This window comes from Primulina eburnea, chromosome 16 (assembly GCF_022965805.1).
Source record: "Primulina eburnea isolate SZY01 chromosome 16, ASM2296580v1, whole genome shotgun sequence".
Classification (NCBI taxonomy): Eukaryota; Viridiplantae; Streptophyta; class Magnoliopsida; order Lamiales; family Gesneriaceae; genus Primulina; species Primulina eburnea.
In genome coordinates, this window is record NC_133116.1 from 21,398,292 (window position 1) to 21,416,939 (window position 18,648).

At 36.1% G+C, this 18,648-nt stretch overlaps 1 protein-coding gene across 1 annotated transcript; it reads left to right on the forward strand.

Annotated features, from left to right (window-relative positions):
• The first annotated feature begins 3,111 nt into the window (after positions 1–3,111).
• LOC140816113 (uncharacterized) lies at positions 3,112–3,837 on the forward strand. Its single transcript, XM_073175180.1, has one exon. The coding sequence runs from the start codon at positions 3,112–3,114 to the stop codon at positions 3,835–3,837; it is 726 nt and encodes a 241-aa protein (XP_073031281.1).
• The last annotated feature ends 14,811 nt before the right edge of the window (positions 3,838–18,648 follow it).

Below are 18,648 nucleotides of genomic sequence, written 5' to 3' on the forward strand. Positions count from 1 at the left end.
ATCGGCCCAGATCACTCTACCCTGAGACTGGACTATCGGCGCAGAAGTCGATCGCCACCACTTGCGTGCACGGCCCTCGAGAAGAAAACTAAGGGTCTCTATCTTCTGCTCCTCGGTGCACTAGAATGCACGGAAACAACTCTCCATGCGCTCAATCCAATCCTCAGCATCATCGGGAGTCTCACCGCCGACTAAAGGCTTAGGCCCCATCTGAATGAAACGGTGCAAATCAAAACGCCTAGGACCATCCCGACGATGACGATGTTCACGATGACGCCTACGATCGTCCTGGTCACCCCAACGACCTACACTTCCCTGACTACTCTCATCACCAAAGTGGTCAGCCATCGCTACAAGATAGAATGGGGAAAATGGTAAAATGGTCCACGAAAAATCCCAAAACAGAATCTATATCCCAAAATCGTAAGCATGCTCTGATACCATAAATGTAGTGACCCGTTCCAGAATCACCTACTAAACAAGAACTAAGCATGCGATTAACTTAATTAATAATAATCAGAGATAACAGCGGAAAAGGCCAACAAACGATAGTTATACAACCCAATTGAAAATCCAGAACAACTCAACTTAAACTGAAATATACGGTACAACCATAACGAATCAAAGAGATACCGAAGAACTAAACCAACCAGCTACTCAACGTCCTCCTCCTCCTCCTCCTGAGCTGTCCAACCTGAGGCCTGCCCCGTGGGAATGGGGTGTCCAAGATAAACAAAACCGAGGACGTGAGCGATAAGAACGCCCAGTACAAAAGCATGAGTATACAAACCTATATGAAATGCACATGCTATGATATGATACCAGGGTAGTCAAGAAACAGGAGTAACAAAGGATCTCAAAATGCTCAGTCTAGAGGCGCCAAGTGGATAGTGCCGCGCGGTACTCCTCTGGGTCACTGCATCCACTACAAGAACAGACGTGGACCTAAAATGTCCCGGATCACCGAAGCCCTCCCGACCCGTCGGCCACTGTGTACTCTCGGTGTCCATGCGTCCACAAGACAAGACAGGGCTGAGCGGCCCCACAAGATATAGCTTATCTCGAAAGAGATACAGCTCAACAGTAAAGGCTATCTCGAAGGAGATACGGCTCAACATGAAATGCAACATGCAGTAATAAACGTGACATAATAGCATGCATCATATGACATATATCAATGCACCACATAATCATGCAACACATATAAGAATGTATACTCGACCAGGATATCTCGGATAGTACTTTCGTACCTCTATCACAGCAAGCCTAGCCTTACGCAACACCGCTAATCAGGTCTAGAACAAGCCTACGCATCAAAAGCATACCCAATGAACAATACTACTATGCTCGACTAGCAAAACCAGTACTACCAAAGGTTTAGGGTTTACCTTCGTCCGTCGACAGCCCTTTGATGTCGATTGCCTCGTAACTCAGGCGTCGCTACACTACCAATCCTGGCAGCTCTTGGCTATCGCTCGACCGACAACTAACCCTAGAAACCTTCCAAACCTCTCAAAATGAGACACAACTTCAAGAACTTGCCATCCAAAATGAGGAATTCCGAGCACTATTTATAGGCTATGTTCGGATCCACCGAACCCACTTCGGAACGTCCGAACTCCTACGTGTCCATCAGCTCTTGACACCTCACGATCGGATCCACCGAACCTACACTTCGGAACGTCCGAACTCCCACGTGTCCATCGGCTCTTGACACCTCATGATCGGATCCACCGAACCTACACTTCGGAACGTCCGAACTCCCACGTGTCCATCGGCTCTTGACACCTCATGATCGGATCCACCGAACTCACTTCGGATCGTCCGAACTCGTCGGTGCTACCAAACCATCTTCGGTCCGTCCGATCATGACCACGGTCAAAATTACACATTAAACCTTCTTAATCACCATTAATCCGTTAATTACCCAATTTGGAATTCGGGCTACTACATCCCCCATCCCAAAATTGCCCCAAGTCAAGCACGCTTAACTTTGGAGTTCTTATGTTATGAGCTACCGAAAAGAATATGCACCTTCTTGATAGAGTAAAAATTAATTTGGTATATGAACTATAAATCAAATGTCAAATTGGTACACCAACTTTTGCTAATAGTTAAATTGGTACATGATCATCGTAAATCTAGTCAATTTATGATGACTAAAAGGGTGTAGTAGTATTTTGATAGATAAAGATTAATTAAGCTAATAAATTTTATCCCATTTTATTCTTATTTCTAAACCCTTTCTTCCACTGTATTTTTTCACCATAAAAAAGTCTTTCTGCTTCCACGATACGCATTTCATTTTCCCCTCAATATGTTGAAATCGATTGTCTCCACACAAGGTAGTCTCTCTCCTTCTTATGTTTTTGTCATTTCTTCTCATTGTAGTGTTTTTTTGTAATGATATGCTTTGCTTGAAAGGTGTTCGATAGAAAGTTTAAACTAGTTTGGGTTATTAAAAACTCTTAATAGAAATTGTATTTGACTGGTTTTTGTTTTATTCTAATGTATATTTATATGTTTCTTTTATATATACAGCTCATGATGAAGATGATTTTGCACCACTGTGATGAACAAATTGATTTAAAGCATGTGCCAAGCCTTCAAAATTATGATTTGTCAATGTTGGTACGTGATTCTATAATAGCAATATTTGGTGCAGATATAGGTCAAATTGGTGATTTGACTGGATTAATTGGATTGGATGGCATTGCACCACGTTCTAAAGAAAGCTTTCCTTTGAACTATGATAAATATTTTAAAAATCTTTTTATGGCATATGAAGTATTTGGTGATGCGTCATTACATCTACGAGTGCGCTTATTGCACAATGCTTTTGAAGACCATGATCAACCAAACTATGTTGAAGTTTGTGTGCAATAAGAACTCATGAATGCTGATTTTAAAAATGATGAACTCACAGTTGATGGTGTAGAAATAGAGGAAGAGTTATGTTGTTGGAGTGACAATAGTGTTAGTAATGAAACAAATGAGAAAAGATTAATTGATACAGAGAAGGAATTTTAAAGTGAAGGTGATGAAGATGATTCAGATTACAATTCTGATTGTGACCAATTTTTGAGTAGCGATGATGAAGTTGAAACCTTGATGGCAAAACTAAGTTATAAAATGCATGGAGATGTCTTTGAAACTGAGAAAAATGGAATTATAGAATTTGAGGTTGGTCAGATTTTTAAGGATGTGGATCATTTTAAGAGTGTTTTAGAGGATTACAAAGTCCATGAGGGTTTTAGAATGAAGAGGATTCATAATGCAAGAAATATGCAAACAACAAAGTGCAAAACCGATGGTTGCCCTTGGAGGATCCATGCATCAAAGTGGATTGATGGAGTAACTTTTAAAATTAAAACTTATGATGGTCCACACACTTGTGTTATGCAATGCATAGATAAAAGTGCAACATCCAAGTGGGTAGCTAAAAAATATGAGAAACAACTGAAATCTGCTCAAGGAATGACAGTTGGGGATTTGGGATCTGCTCTTATTGATGATTATGGTGTTCATTTTGATGTTTGTAAACTTCATAGAGCGCGAAAAAAGGTGACCAAAAAGTATATGGGTGATCATGAGGTTAGTTATAACAAACTTCCCAAATATGCTAAAGTTTTGAGAAAATATAATTCGGGCGTAACCTGTAAAATATTGTGTGAAGGATTAGATTTGTTCAATCCAAATTATAATCCCATATTCAAGAGATTTTTTGTTAGTTTTGTTGCTCAAAGAGAGGGGTTTGTGAATGGATGTAGGCCCTTCATTGGGGTAGATGGTTGTTTCTTAAAAATCCTTTTGGAGGACAACTTTTGTGTGCAGTAACACTTGATGCAAATTCTAGTATTTTTCCAATTGCAGTGATGATTTCTGAGGGAGAAAATCAGGATAGTTGGGAATCTTGATTGCTTACATTGGCATTTAGGAGATGAGAGATACTTAACATTCATGAGTGATAGACAAAAAGGTCTCATAAATGCCATTAAGAAAATTTATCCTATTGCTAAGCATAGATATTGTGCTTGGCATAGGTATAATAATTTCAAAAGCTTATTTCTTAGACCAAAGTTTAGGAATAAATTTTGGGCAGCAGTGAAGGCTACTAATGTTTGACTTCAATGATATTATGGATGAGATTAAGCAAGAAAATACAGCAGCGTGGAATTGGTTGATGCAAGAAGAACCTTTTCATTGGTCAAGACATGCTTTTGACATACATGTTAAGAATGACCATGTGACAAATAAATATGTCTGAGTCATTTAAAAGTGAGTTAAGGGTGATGAGACAAAAACCGGTCCTTACATTATTGGAGCATATAAGAAGAGAACTAATGAAAAGATTTTGTGAAAGACAACAAAATGCTATGACTTGGAACTCAATTGTGCCCCCAAAAGTTGAAAGCAAATTAAGCAGAAACTTTCGAGAAAGTAGACAATTGCATGGATTTGAATCATCTGAGCACTTATTTGAAATTAGTGATGGCAAATGGTTTGTTGTGAATTTGAATTCAAAGACTCGTGAATGTGGAGAGTGGCAGATTAGTGGAGTTCCATGCAAGCATGCAATTTTTTGTATCAATCATATAAGAGATGATCCTATGAAATATGTTGATAATTTTTTAACAAAAGCTTCCTATTTGAGGACATATGAGAGCAATATCAATCCTATTCCTGATGAATCTATGTGGGAGGATGAGAATTATCCTAAGATGATCGTGAGAAAGAAAGAAAGCAAACGTGGTAGGCCAAAGTTAAAAAGAATAAAAGGAGCAGATGAATCACTTACTGGGAAAAAAAATCAGAGATCTGTTCATTCGAGTTGTAGCATATGCAAAGAACTTGGATACAAGAAAGCCACATGTCCTCGCAATCCTGGGAATTTTGGTATAAAATTGAAGAAAAAGAAGAAAGGTAATATGATTTGTATTAGTTTATATTATTTTGGACACTGAAATATTTATTATTGATCTTATAGAGAATGTAAAATTAATTAGTGTTTGTTGTAATATAGTTGTTTAAATTTAAAATTTCTTACTAATAATGTTTTTTTAAATGTCAAATTTTTGTTGTTAAATAATCGTCATTTCCTCACCTTTTTTTGTAATTATTTGACAGGAGATGTGCAAGAATCTCATCAAAATTGAGCATGATGGTAGAGTTTCAAACTTTTGAAAATGCAAGGATAGCTTTTGTGTTAAAAATTAAACTATGATTCACAATGATATTTTATATGTTTTGGAAATGACTTTTTTTGTAGATTGTTTTGGAAATGATAATATGATATTTTTTTGTATTTTTGTTCAAAGTTTCAATGATATATATGGTGATTAACTTTCAAAATTTTATTTATTACTCATGTACTTTGTTGTGCTTAAATAATCTACGTTGTTAGTTAAATAGCACGGGACACAATCTATCGTGGTTTGATTGATATTGTTTAGATGGGTTCGTTATATTAAATAAAATTTGATTTTAATTTTTAGTCAAGAATTTGTTAAAATATCATATTCAATAAATGGTTATGTAACTAAAATATTACCTTTTTTTATCACAACCACTATTTAGTGAAAATGTTTTCAAAATTATTAATGAGAAAATTACGTATATATAAATCAAAATTTTAGCTAAATATATAATTTATTTTCTATATTATCAATTTATTTATTTAAAAGTATTTACATATTGAATGCATTAATATAATATATCTAATTATTTTGTTGTAAAGGATATAACCGATCTAATATAATAAATATAATATACAAATATTCCTAATTAAAAAAAAAGAAATAAAAAATTTGTATTTTTTTGTAATAAAGGGCAAATTGGACATTTTAGTTAAATATCATCGGAAATTGGCCGGAATCCCGCGGATATGTACCAATAAAATCATTAATAAAAGTTCATGTACCAATTTGACATTTATTCAATAGTTCATATACCTAATTACTTTTTACTCCTTCTTGATATGAGTAGTACATATCAAATCTTTAAAATTCTCTTTAACTGTATAGTCCATTACATTGAACAGTCTCGGAATCCCTCTCATTCCGGTGTGGGATCGGTTGATTCATGTTCCCTCCATCTAGAAGCCTGTCAGGAGCCGCTCATTTTCCGTACAACCTCATACACCGGCGATCATCCCCCGCCCTCTTCGGCCCCGGGTCTCACATGCCCACCAGCTTCCGCTTGGTTCGTCCCCGAACCACACCGTACTAAGAGAGGCCGGCTCTGATACCAACTGTAACACCCCAGATTCGACGACTGTCCTCACTGTATCAAGACGAGTATTTTCAGCGTGCTTATGTCCTCACTCACACGCACCCTAGGAAACTTCCCAGGAGGTCACCCATCCCAAAATTGCCCCAAGTCAAGCACGCTTAACTTTGGAGTTTTTATGTGATGAGCTACCGAAAAGAAGATGACTTTCTTGATATGAGTAGTACATATCAAATCTTTAAAACCCTCTTCAACTGTACAGTCCATTACATTGAACAGTCTCGGAATCCCTCTCATTCCGGTGTGGGATCGGTTCATTTATGTTCCCTCCACCTAGAAGCCTGCCAGGAGCCGCTCATTGTCCGTGCAATCTTATGGCACCGGCGATCACCCTGAAACAGTCTGCTTATTCTTTTTCTTAAAAAGTACTAGGAAAATTTTTTTCTCTCTCCTTAATCTCCATAATTTAAAATATACATATATATAAATACTTTAAAATATCTTGTCACCATTTTTAAAATAAAACATCCAACTAGTACTTGAAAATCCAAAGGGAATAGTCAAACATGAAATCGTAAATCGTTTTACCAAACCCGAAAAGCAATAAATGTTGAAAAGTATAGCTCATACTAAACCTATTAAAATCTCTCAAAAAGCATAAAATAAAATGTTGTAAAAATCTTTAACTTAAAATCATAAACTTAAATGCGGAAATAGATGCGCTGGTCCTCGGGTTATGTGCACCGACAGTCCAGCAAGTCACTCGTCAAGACCTCCAATATCATAGTTATTTATATCACCTGCATCAACACACCTAGTGAGTCTAAAGACTCAACACGTCCTATGTTTGATAACAAATAATACTTAATACAGTTTACATATAACAGTGAAAAATATTTGTACTTAAAATATCATTTTCTTAATATGCATAAACTTTAAACTTAAACATTTTAAAAACATAACCATGTCACCTAACGTAATCATATTCATATCCATATTCATATTCATATTCATATTCATGTTCATGTTCATGTTTGTTGAATTCAGATCGTTGATTGTGACTTTCGTGTTCATATACTTGTTGGGAGACGGATCCATCTACATGTAACCACAGTACTGGGCGGTGGGGGACATCAGAAACACTCTCACTGGTCAACTGGGCCCTGGCCTTACGTATTAACATATCATCATATATATATACATATCCGTATCCAAAGAAACACGATCGTCGGGCTCCCACTGGGATCATAACCCTCATGAAATTTCCAACATATCATCGTAATAGTCACAATCACTTCCCGTCCTTCTACATGTTATCACTACTCAATAAAAATCATGCATATACGTACCGTTTTTATTTTGAAACCAAACATGCAACATATCTTTTAAATGTCCAATTTAACTTAATAATTTATGAACATTTGAAAATCATGATTTCAACATATAAAAATTCATAAACATGTGAACTAATCATATTAGCATATACAACAACAAATAGGACACTATCATGACGTTTACTAATTTTCCGGTGTAAAAAGACCGTTTTACCCCTGGACGTGACGTTTTACATTTTTTGATGTTTTCTTGATTTTCCTGACTCTAACATGTCCCAAATAATTATTTAAGCCTAAATTAAAATTCTCATAATTTTATTTAGCTTAAAAACTAGGCTTTTTAATTAATTCGTAATTAGTCGTTTTGAAGGCGTTTTAATTCTGAAAAATCCCAAACTTCAATATAAAATTCCTAAATTCTAAATTTAGTCTTTTTATATTATTTCAGTCCCCATGAACCACGACTCGACCCCCATGAGATGTTGTTCAAGTTTTTAAGTTTAGGAAACTCCAATATGACACAATATCTTCGACCCCGAGCCATCTCTTGAGTTTATCGAGTCACCCCCAAGCCATGTTGATAGGATCGGTTAACTCAAGGTGAAAGTGTTTAGAAGGGGGGGGGGTTGAATAAACACTTGCTAAATTAAAACTTCTTCGAAAGGTTGGGTTCAGTTTTGTTACAAACTGACTCAAGTATCTCGTCGGTCGATAACAATCAGTTAAACTGAATAAAACAGTTGCGGAAAACTAACTGACTGAAAGATAGAATGGATAACTGAAAGTAAATAACACAGGAAATGTTTCTGGATGTTCGGAGACTTGAATAACTCCTACGTCACCCCTTCTATCACAAAGATAGGATATTCACTAAAAGACTTTGATCAAATACAATAACGTGTACTGACCCACTTCAGTTTGGACTTATCTATTGCCAAAACTGAAACTCTTAGTTAACAACTCTTTTACAGATCACAACTGATCTTAGCACAACTTGTACAATTTATCGAAGATTACAAAGTGCTTTTTCTAGCTCAAAACGTAGCCTGAATGCTACTGATAAAACTGATAAGCTTGAGCTTTGATTTGACGAAGTTGAGAGAATATTTTCGCAGAGTAACAGCAAGTAAAATGAGTAGTTCAGAATCGGTAGTTCTTCAGCTGCTCTCTTCGACTATTTATAGGCTTCTGTCAACGGTAACATTTATTTGAATAACAGCCATTGTTTGCCACGTCGATATTCTCTGACAGATCGTACACTGCAACTTTCTGAAATGCGGCGTTCCACTACTACTGTTGCAGTTATACTGTACTATATGTCGGTTGTCGCAATCAATTGATGACGTGTTCAGTTAGGAACACACTTTACTGATCGATGGTTGAGGCGCTTAAATAATAGCTGAACGATCAGTTACGTAACCAGTTAGTAACTTCACTGCGTAAATCAGTTGCTTGATTCAGTTACTTGGTTCAGTTGGTTAATTTGTCAAACTCCGGAATAAGATTTCCAACACATGTTGATCCAAACCCTGACCAACACGTTAGAGCTCCCTACTGGACACAAGGATCCCAAGAAAAAAGCCCCAGACATGAAAAACGAGCCCCTATTCCTCTACCCTAAGCTGGCCGAGAAGTGTTTCAATGGACAAGGACTCTTCATACTATCTTAGGACTTAGCCAACCAACCTAGCCCCTGAACCAACCTCTCGTGTACTTATCTAGGACCCCACGGAATCACCCTAGCCCTGCCTCAAGCCCCCAGGCCGAGCTACATCCCGTGCACAAGCTGCGCATCTCATGCGCGCAATGAAAGGGCTCTCGGGTAGGAGTCCTTGCTGTCAAGGACTCCACCCAGCCCCTTAGTTCGAGTCCTAGCATGGCTAGGACTCTTTCCTGGACTCCCTCGTGACATTGGCTAGCCCTGGACAGGAGCCATTGCCAAGCCAAGTTGCGAAGATCAAAACCGAAGCCCTTGATCCCATATGACAGCAACTCGTGTTCAGCTTGCTTCCAGGTTCACGTGTGGTGTTTAGGTGATTATCTAAGACTCTAAATACCGTGTAAAATCATGCCCAAACATAACCTATATCATGGCAGCCCTTAACATGTAAACAACAAAAGTTTGAATCACAATCATGCTTGAAATTTCATGGATTGCATAAAAACGAAAATAATTCAAAGTGTCACTTGTTTTTCCAAATTTTTCATGAATAAAAATATAATATGATGTGATGATGGTTTGAAGGGAAGAATAGGCGTGCCTTTGCGTAAATAGCGCACGAAAAATCGTTGACGATTTGCGAAGAACGGACAAGAACCTTGGCTTGATTATTGCTTAAGCTATTCTCGAAAATTCCTCCTTGTCTTTGACGTGTTGTTGTGTGTTTGTGTGGCGGGGAGAGTTTTAATTGGTTGAAATTTCAGAAAGTGGCCGAGACTAGAATAGGGTTTGGAGTGATTTTTAACATTTTATATAGAAATTAATTCACTAATTAAGGCTTAGGCATATTAAACATAAGTTTTAGGCCCATTAGTATAAATTAGGATTTAATTAGGATATTAAAATAGTTTTGGTAAAAATAAGTTTGTGAATTTAATAGTCGGGTTGCCAAAAAGTTCGTATTTTTGATGAAAAACCAACACCGATAAAATTTACGTCCCGATGTATAAAATCACCTCAAAACCCTTTATTTTCAAAAATAAGAAAAACCCACAATCATATTTTAAATATTTAAAAACAATGATTTAATAAAAACATTTTATGTTTTTCAGCCCTCGGTCTCCGTTCCTCGATCGCAACTCGAATAACCCTTAAAATACATTTTAATGCAATCATGTAGAAAATTATATTTTAAACATGTAATTATGCACAACAAAATTAATCCATGCAATTAAAAAAATTAATTAAAATATAAAGGAATTTAATAACTACATGCATGTGGTTTGCGTGGGGCCTTAAATTTTCGGGGCGTTACAGTAACAGTACATTCTACGACTGCAGTGGGGTCAACTTCCTCCTCTTGGTTTCCTAATATGGCATAGGCTCGAGCAGGTATCTTTGGCTTTGTTGTGGGTTGGGTTTTCTGGTTTTTTTTGGACAATCTTGAATACGGTGTTGCTCACTTTCGCAAATAAGACATTTCCCACCTTTTCTCCAACATTCTTTTTCTTCATGATTTGGTAATCCGCAATATCCACACTTTTTACTGTTTTTTCTTGGAACTTTTCCTTTGACAGCTTCTCTTTGCCTGACTGGTTGTGTTCTCTTTTCAAATTTTCTTTTTCGGTTATTATCCTCAAAAGGGTTGGGCTTCCGGATTTTCTTTTCTTCTTCCTCTTTTTTAAGAAGTTCCTTGATGTCTTCTTCCACTCGTAGGGCTTGATTAACAACATAAACATAACTGGTAATTTCTGTGGACAGTGTTGCCCAACGAATATTGAGCTTTAATCCTTGAACAAATTTTTTTCTTTTTCTTACCTCATCTTCCATGTAATGTGGTGCATAATGTATAAGACTGTGGAATTCTGCCTCATATTTAGCTACGGCCTTGTCACCTTGGACTAAATCCATAAATTCACATTCCCGGGTATTTAATATAACTTGAGTTATATATTTACCTTCGAATTCTTGCAGAAAATTGTCCCACGTTTTTGGGGTGTGGTTCTTTGTCCATTTATGTTCCACCGTACGCCACCAATTATGAGCTGCTTCTTCAAATAAGTAAGTTGAAAAATTTACTTTTTGTTCTCAGAATAATTAAGAATAAAGAATATTTTGTTGATTTTGCTTCGCCAAGATTCTGCTTGATACGCATCTGGTTTGCCTTCAAACTTTGGTGGTTTGAATCTCAAAAATTTCTCAAGAGCTCGATCATTTGCCTCAATGTGTTGTTCTTGAGCTTGATCATAAGGTCGTGGTTGTTTTTGCTGACAAAACTGCACATATTGATGCATTATTTCAAACATATTTTGTATGTTTTGTTCTTGGGGGGATTGTGTTGAACATTTCTGGAATTTCCACCAGATGTCGAGTTTTGGTCATCTTGAGGGGGGATGTCTTGTCCGATTCTGGCTTGAGTACTATATTGCGAAGACGTCATTCTAAACACATAAATATAAAATATGAACATATCTTGCAATGAATGTACATAGTTATGTCAGAGGGTAAACAGTCAGTTTTATTCATAAACAAGACATATTTCAAATATTGACAATACCCAAGCAAAATACAAACAGAACAAGCAAACTGAGTCATCATGCCTACAAAAAATGATGACCATGATAATCATCATGCTTACAAAAGATGATGATTATTAATACTAGTTATATACTAGTGCCAAATAGTCATTGTCTTCATTCGTCGTCGGAGAGATCTATAAAAGTTGTGTGGCTCAAGCCTTCATTTGTGCCTGTGGTTCCCATGGTAACATTTTGATCCGTATTCGGCAGTGATGTATGTGGTTCAACTGGGTCCGGTTCATAACTAAGCTCATTTTCAGGTAGGATAGTCATTGGAATAAGTTCATCTACCCCAAATACAAAGTTTTCCCATATGGGGTCAGGAAGAAATTCAACTTCCGGTGACTGCAACATATAATATTTTATCATAAAGGGGTATTGATCTATTGTTGTGTTCATGATTCCAGAATATTCTGCAAAAGGGGCTGGTACATACTCTGGAATACTACTACTTCTGGTTTCAAATGTGCTAGTGATGGGAGGAGCTGTGGTCTGATTTGTGTAAGATGGACCGATAACACCAGGTTCCATTCCGTGGATAGATTGATAAACCAGTTCACGCCCATGCATGATTAAGTGGTCAATGTGGATCGAAGGGCGTGATACTCCTTTTAAGAAACTAATCAAATCTCGGTCATAGAATTCATGCATGTCTAGTAAGTATATAAGAGTGCGGTCTCTTTCATACAGTACATGACCTAATTCTCCCTGATATGCTAGATTATCAGTCCTCATCCGTTCTTCAATAAATCCATGAAAATTTTCAGTTGTTCCAAAGGTTTCAAAATGCTCCCGATACATATTCACTAGAAATTTCAAATCCGAGTTTTCTTTGCTTAATTTTGATATTTCTTCCTCCATTTGTTTGATGATTATAGTTTGTTTTTTCTTTGATGTCCCACTAGACTCTGTCATCCATAAAAGAGACATTTCAATTATGAGGAAAACATAAAGATTACGTATGACATTATAATAAACCTTAGGCTCCTGTCTCTAGACTCTAAGAAACCTAGGCTCTGATACCACCTCTGTGACGCTCGGTTTAGGAATTCATAATTATTCCCTTACTAAGTGCCACATTTTTTTTTACAATCTTTCTTTATTGAACTTTTATTTTTATTTTTACCATTATTATTATTAGAAAGTTATTGTAGATAAAAAATTTAAATATTTTCTACTGTAATTTAAAGATTATCTACAAATATTTACATTCTTATTTCAAATATGTACAATTATTTTACAGCGGAAGTTTAACATTCATATGTACAATTGTGTCACAACGGAAGTTTAAAATTCATTTATAAACAGATCATCCCAACTTTCAAATGCTCTTATTTCAGCTTCAGTTATTTCCTCTTGTTCCAATTCGGGGGTTACTGTGTCTGGAAATTACAATAGACGAAAAGAAATAGAGGGTTAAGTCTTTGAGGACTTAGTGAGTATAAATTAGTATATGGCTTTTAAATAACACTTCATCATAATTATGCATGAAATAATAGGCATAACAATTTACATATTATAAATGATATGCAATGAAATAATAGATAAATGAAAAATTCTATAAATTAACATCGGTGGCTCTAATTGAGTACTTTTTACAAGCCGGGTGAACCATTCTTCGGACCGAAATATGCGGTGCGCGTCGTTCAGATGAACCATATACCCGGGACTTTTGACCCGTTGTTCATTGGACTCATTTTCCGGGCCGAAGCCACGTTGTCCAGTGGACTCAATTTCCGGACCGAAATCCTTTGTCCATGACTCCATTCATTATGGTATATCAATCCATTCATAAATATGCAAGAAAATATATCAGTAATTGAAATGAACTGTGGATGATATTTGAACATTAAATAAATGCTATTGAAATTTCCAGGCTAAATGCCAAATGCTTTAATAGAAGAATGATTAGTAATTTTCTCACCTGATAACTTACAGTTTAAGCTTGATTAATAATCCGAGTTGCTGGGGCAAGTCCTAAAAATTTATTATGAATGATATTTATATGTTAGAGTTATTAAGTAACTAGCTGATCATTTCCAGATTATTTTTTGTTCAAAATTTAACCTGGTTGATTTTATTTAAATTTTCAAAATTCATATTAATTAAAATATAACTCCAAACATTACGAAAGTTGGCCAAAAAGTCGGAAATATCACCAGGAATGTTCGGCCACCGGAAAATCGCCGATCCAGCGGCGCGTGAGGTACACACGCCGACGGTTTCGGCGCGTGGGTCGCCTTCCGGCGGCCATGCGCGGCCGGATTTTTTCCAGATCATGTAACTTTTGAAGATCTTTAATTCTTCTGTTGAAAGTTTTGTCAAATTCCTTACTCATCAATACCAGATTTAAATATTGTCATATGGCTAACTAAGGTATTCCTGCATTCCGAAAATGTTAGTTTCGGCAATATTTTGGGACGACGGACGGTATGTACCTTATCTATACAACAAGAGGTACAACTTTTATGTTCAAGTCAACCTCTCGTTTGGTGTGTAGCTATAAGAAAAATGAGCGAAAAGTACCTAGCTTGAATACGGGATACCGTTGCCGTTTTGCGGAATATCTTTGTTTGATTTTCTGTTTTTTGAGTGATTCTTTTACGTCACCTTCAGTGCTATATTAATTTACTATATGAGGTGAATAGTTGGTGATTTATTGGGATTTTTCGGAAAGGGTATAACTCTTTTTCTTCTATTTTCTTCTCTTTTTATTGGTTGGTCTTTTCGGTTGGTTTTTGTGAAGAGAGGAAAGGTTCAGCTATATTTATAGCCGGAAACTTCAAGTTTATCCCTCTTAATTTAATTATTATTTTTATTTATTTATTTATTTATTAAATGAAAAAAAATATTATGTTTATCCAAACTTAATAATATTATATTCGTGTATCAAATTATTGAACCTAATTATCTTATATTGAACTTAAAAATTATTGTACTTAATTATTTAACATATATATTGAGCTCAATTATAATATTTTATTATATTTTGAGTATTGGATTTTGGAACGGGAACCTCATAGTGCTTGATGAATTTTTAAGTGTATTGTGATGTATTTTAATGTATTTCTAGATACTTTGGACAAATAAAATTTGTGCCGAAAAATAATGTTATAAAATTTTAAAAGTGAAAATAGTAAAATTTATACTAATAAAAATACATTTATTCACCTTTGTTTTTAGGGTGTCACAATCCTGATGGCAAAAAAATGTACAATGATTTGAAAAGGCAGTTTTGGTTGAAACAGATGAAAGCTGATATTGCAAATTTTGTTTCCAGATGTCTGAATTGCCAACAGGTAAAAGCAGAAAGAAAGAGACCAGGAGGTTTGTTAATTAGCTTGTCGATTCCTGAATGGAAATGGGATCATATTTCCATGGACTTCGTAACGAAGCTACCACATTCGTCCCGAGGATGTGATGCGATTTGGGTCGTGATTGACAGATTGACCAAATCAGCATGATTTATTCCGTACAATATGACGTACAGACACGACCAGATGGCAGAGATCTATGTCAGAGAAGTGATCAGATTGCACGGAGTGCCGAAGTCGATTGTATCAGATTGTGATCCTCGGTTTACTTCGCACTTCTGGCAGAGTTTGCAGCAGGCTCTAGGTATGAAGTTACATCTGAGTACCGTATATCATCCACAGACAGACAGACAGTCATAGCGGACTATCTAGACATTGGAGGATATGCTTAGAGCTGTAGTGCTAGATTTTGGCACTAGTTGGCAAGATTCGTTGCCACTTTGTGAGTTTTCGTACAACAACAGCTATCAGACAAGTATTGAGATGGCACCGTTTGAAGAGTGATACAGCAAGAAGTGCATATCCCCTCTGTATTGGGACGATATTTCCGAGGTTCCTAAACTTTGACCTGACATGATTAGAGATATGACAGAGAAAGTGAAGCTGATTCAGAAGAGATTGAAGACAGCTCAAGATAGACAGGGCAAATATGCCAATGTTCGACGTAGACCATTGGTATTTGTGACAGGAGACAGAGTATTCTTGAAGATTTCTCCTTTCAGAGGCATTATCAGATTTGACAAGAAAGGGAAGTTGTCCCCACGCTATATTGGGCCATATGAGATTCTCGAGAAGATAGAAGATCGCGCCTATCGACTCGCCCTACCGCCTTCTCTATCCGAAATACATGATGTCTTTCATGTATCTTTATTGCGGAAGTATATCCCTGATGCTTCACATATTATTCAGCCAGATGAGACAGTATTTGATAAGACACTGAGTTACTTCGAGAAGCCGATTCAGATTTTCGATCGTAAAGAAAAGCATCTCAGAACGAAGACTATTCCATTTGTGAAGATTCAGTGGAGTCGTCATGGCATTGAAGAAGATACCGGGGAGACTGAGTCAAATATGTTTCATATGCATCTAGAAAATTAAAGAATCACGAGTTAAATTATTCCACTCATGATCTGGAATTAGGAGCAATAGTGTTTGCATTAGCAAAATTGAGACACTACTTGTACGGTTCCACTTTTGATATTTATACAAAACACAAAAGCCTGAAGTATTTATTTACTCAAAAACAGCTCAACATGAAGCAAAGAAGATGGATTGAATTTTTGAAAGATTACGATTGTTCCATTCTTTATCAATCAGGTAAAGCTAATGTAGTGGCTAATGCTTTAAGTTGAAAGATTAGCATGGCTTGTTTGGAAATGAAAGAAGTAAGAAAATGGGTACACATCCATTCTCGTGGGCACTTGGACGGATTGAAATTTGAACCTGAATTTCATACCAGAATTAAGTAAAATCAAGAATTGGACCAAGAAGTTTCAAAACTCCGTACTGATACCAATTTTGCCACAAATTCACAAGGAATACTATGCTATCATGACCGTATTTGTGTGCCTAGCTCAATGCAAAAGGAAATAATGGAAAAATCACATCAGTCTCGGATCAGCATTCATCCAGGAGGATCTAAAATGTACCAAGAGATTAAAAAACATTTCTGGTGGAAAGGAATGAAACGAGATATTGCAGATTTCATTTCACAATGCCTATCTTGCCAAATGATAAAGGCTGAACATCAAAGACCAGCAGGTCTTTTGCAACCATTTCCTATACCAGAATGGAAATGAGATCAAATAACTATGGACTTTGTGACTGGATTACCCCAGCTCCCAGGAGGTTTTAATAGCATATGGGTAATCGTTGATCGCTTGACCAAGTCAGCACATTTCATACCCATAATTCACAAATATGGGGTGGAAAAACTGGCTGAAGTCTATCAGAAGGAAATTATACGGCTAAATGGTATCCCCACTACCATAGTATCTGATAGAGATCCGAAGTTTACGTCAAGATTATGGAAAAATCTTCAGGAATGCCTTGGTACCAAATTAAATTTTAGCACAGCAGCACATCCGCAAACCGATGGTCAGTCTGAAAGAACCATTCAAATATTGGAAGACATGCTTCGCGCATGTGTGCTGGATTTTGGGGAAAACATTTGCCTCTAGTTGAATTTTCATACAACAATAGTTATCAATCCTCAATAAAAATGGCGCCATATGAAGCATTATATGGAAGAAAATGTCGCTCTCCTCTTAACTGGGATATGGATGAATGGAGAGGCACAAAGAATGGACAAGAACGAGAAATCAGGCCTGACATTATACAAGAAGCTATTTACAAAATACAACTTATCAGGCAACAAATACAAACAGCTCAAAGTCGACAGAAGAGTTATGCAGATAAGAGGCGGAAAGATTTGAAATTTGAAGTCGGAGATTACGTATTACTAAAAGTATCACCAAGAAAAGGAATCAAGCGTACTGGAAAGAAGGGAAAGTTGCATCCTCGATTTGTTGAACCTTTTGAAGTAATAGAACGAATAGGCACTGTGGCTTATCATCTATCTCTACCTGAAAATATATCTGGTATACATAACGTATTCCACGTATCACAATTAAGGAAATGAAAATTAGACTCGGCCCAATTTGTTGACCACCAATAGATAGATCTGGAAGAAAATCTAACATATGAAGAACAACCTGTGAAGATTTTGGACCAAATAATAAAGGAACTTCGTGGTCGACCAATTCAGTTGATAAAAGTCTTATGGAAAAACCACAACATTGAAGAAGCAACGTGGGAAACAGAGAAAGATGTGAGATGTCAATATCCTCATTTATTCCAATAACTCTTAAATCTGGGGAGCAGATTTTCAAAAGGAGGGGATATTGTGACTCCCTAAAAACAAAGTTGCATAATTGCATTTTTATTATTATAAATTTTACTATTTTCACTTTTAAAATTTTATCACATTATTTTTCGGTACAAATTTTATTTGTCCAAAATATCTAGAAATACATTAAAATACATCACAGTACACTTAAAAATTCATCAAGCACTATGAGGTTCCCATTCCAAAATCCAATACCCAAAATATTATAATTGAGCTCAATATATATGTTAAATAATTAAGTACAATAATTATTAAGTTCATTATAAGATAATTAGGTTCAATAATTAAATACACGAATATAATAATATTAAGTTTGGATAAACATAACATTTTTTTCATTTAATAAAAAAATAAAAATAATAATAAAATTAAGATGGATAAACTTGAAGTTCTCGGCTATAAATATAGCTGAACCTTTCCTCTCTTCACAAAAACCAACCGAAAAAACCAACCAAAGAAAGAACGAAGGAAGGAAGAAAAGGGAAGAGAAAAAGAGAAGAAAATAGAAGAAAAAAAGTTATACCGTTTTCGAAAAATCCCAATAAATCACCAATTATTCACCTCATATAGTAAAGCAATATAACACTGAAGGTGGCGTAAAAAGATCGCTCAAAACCAGAAAATC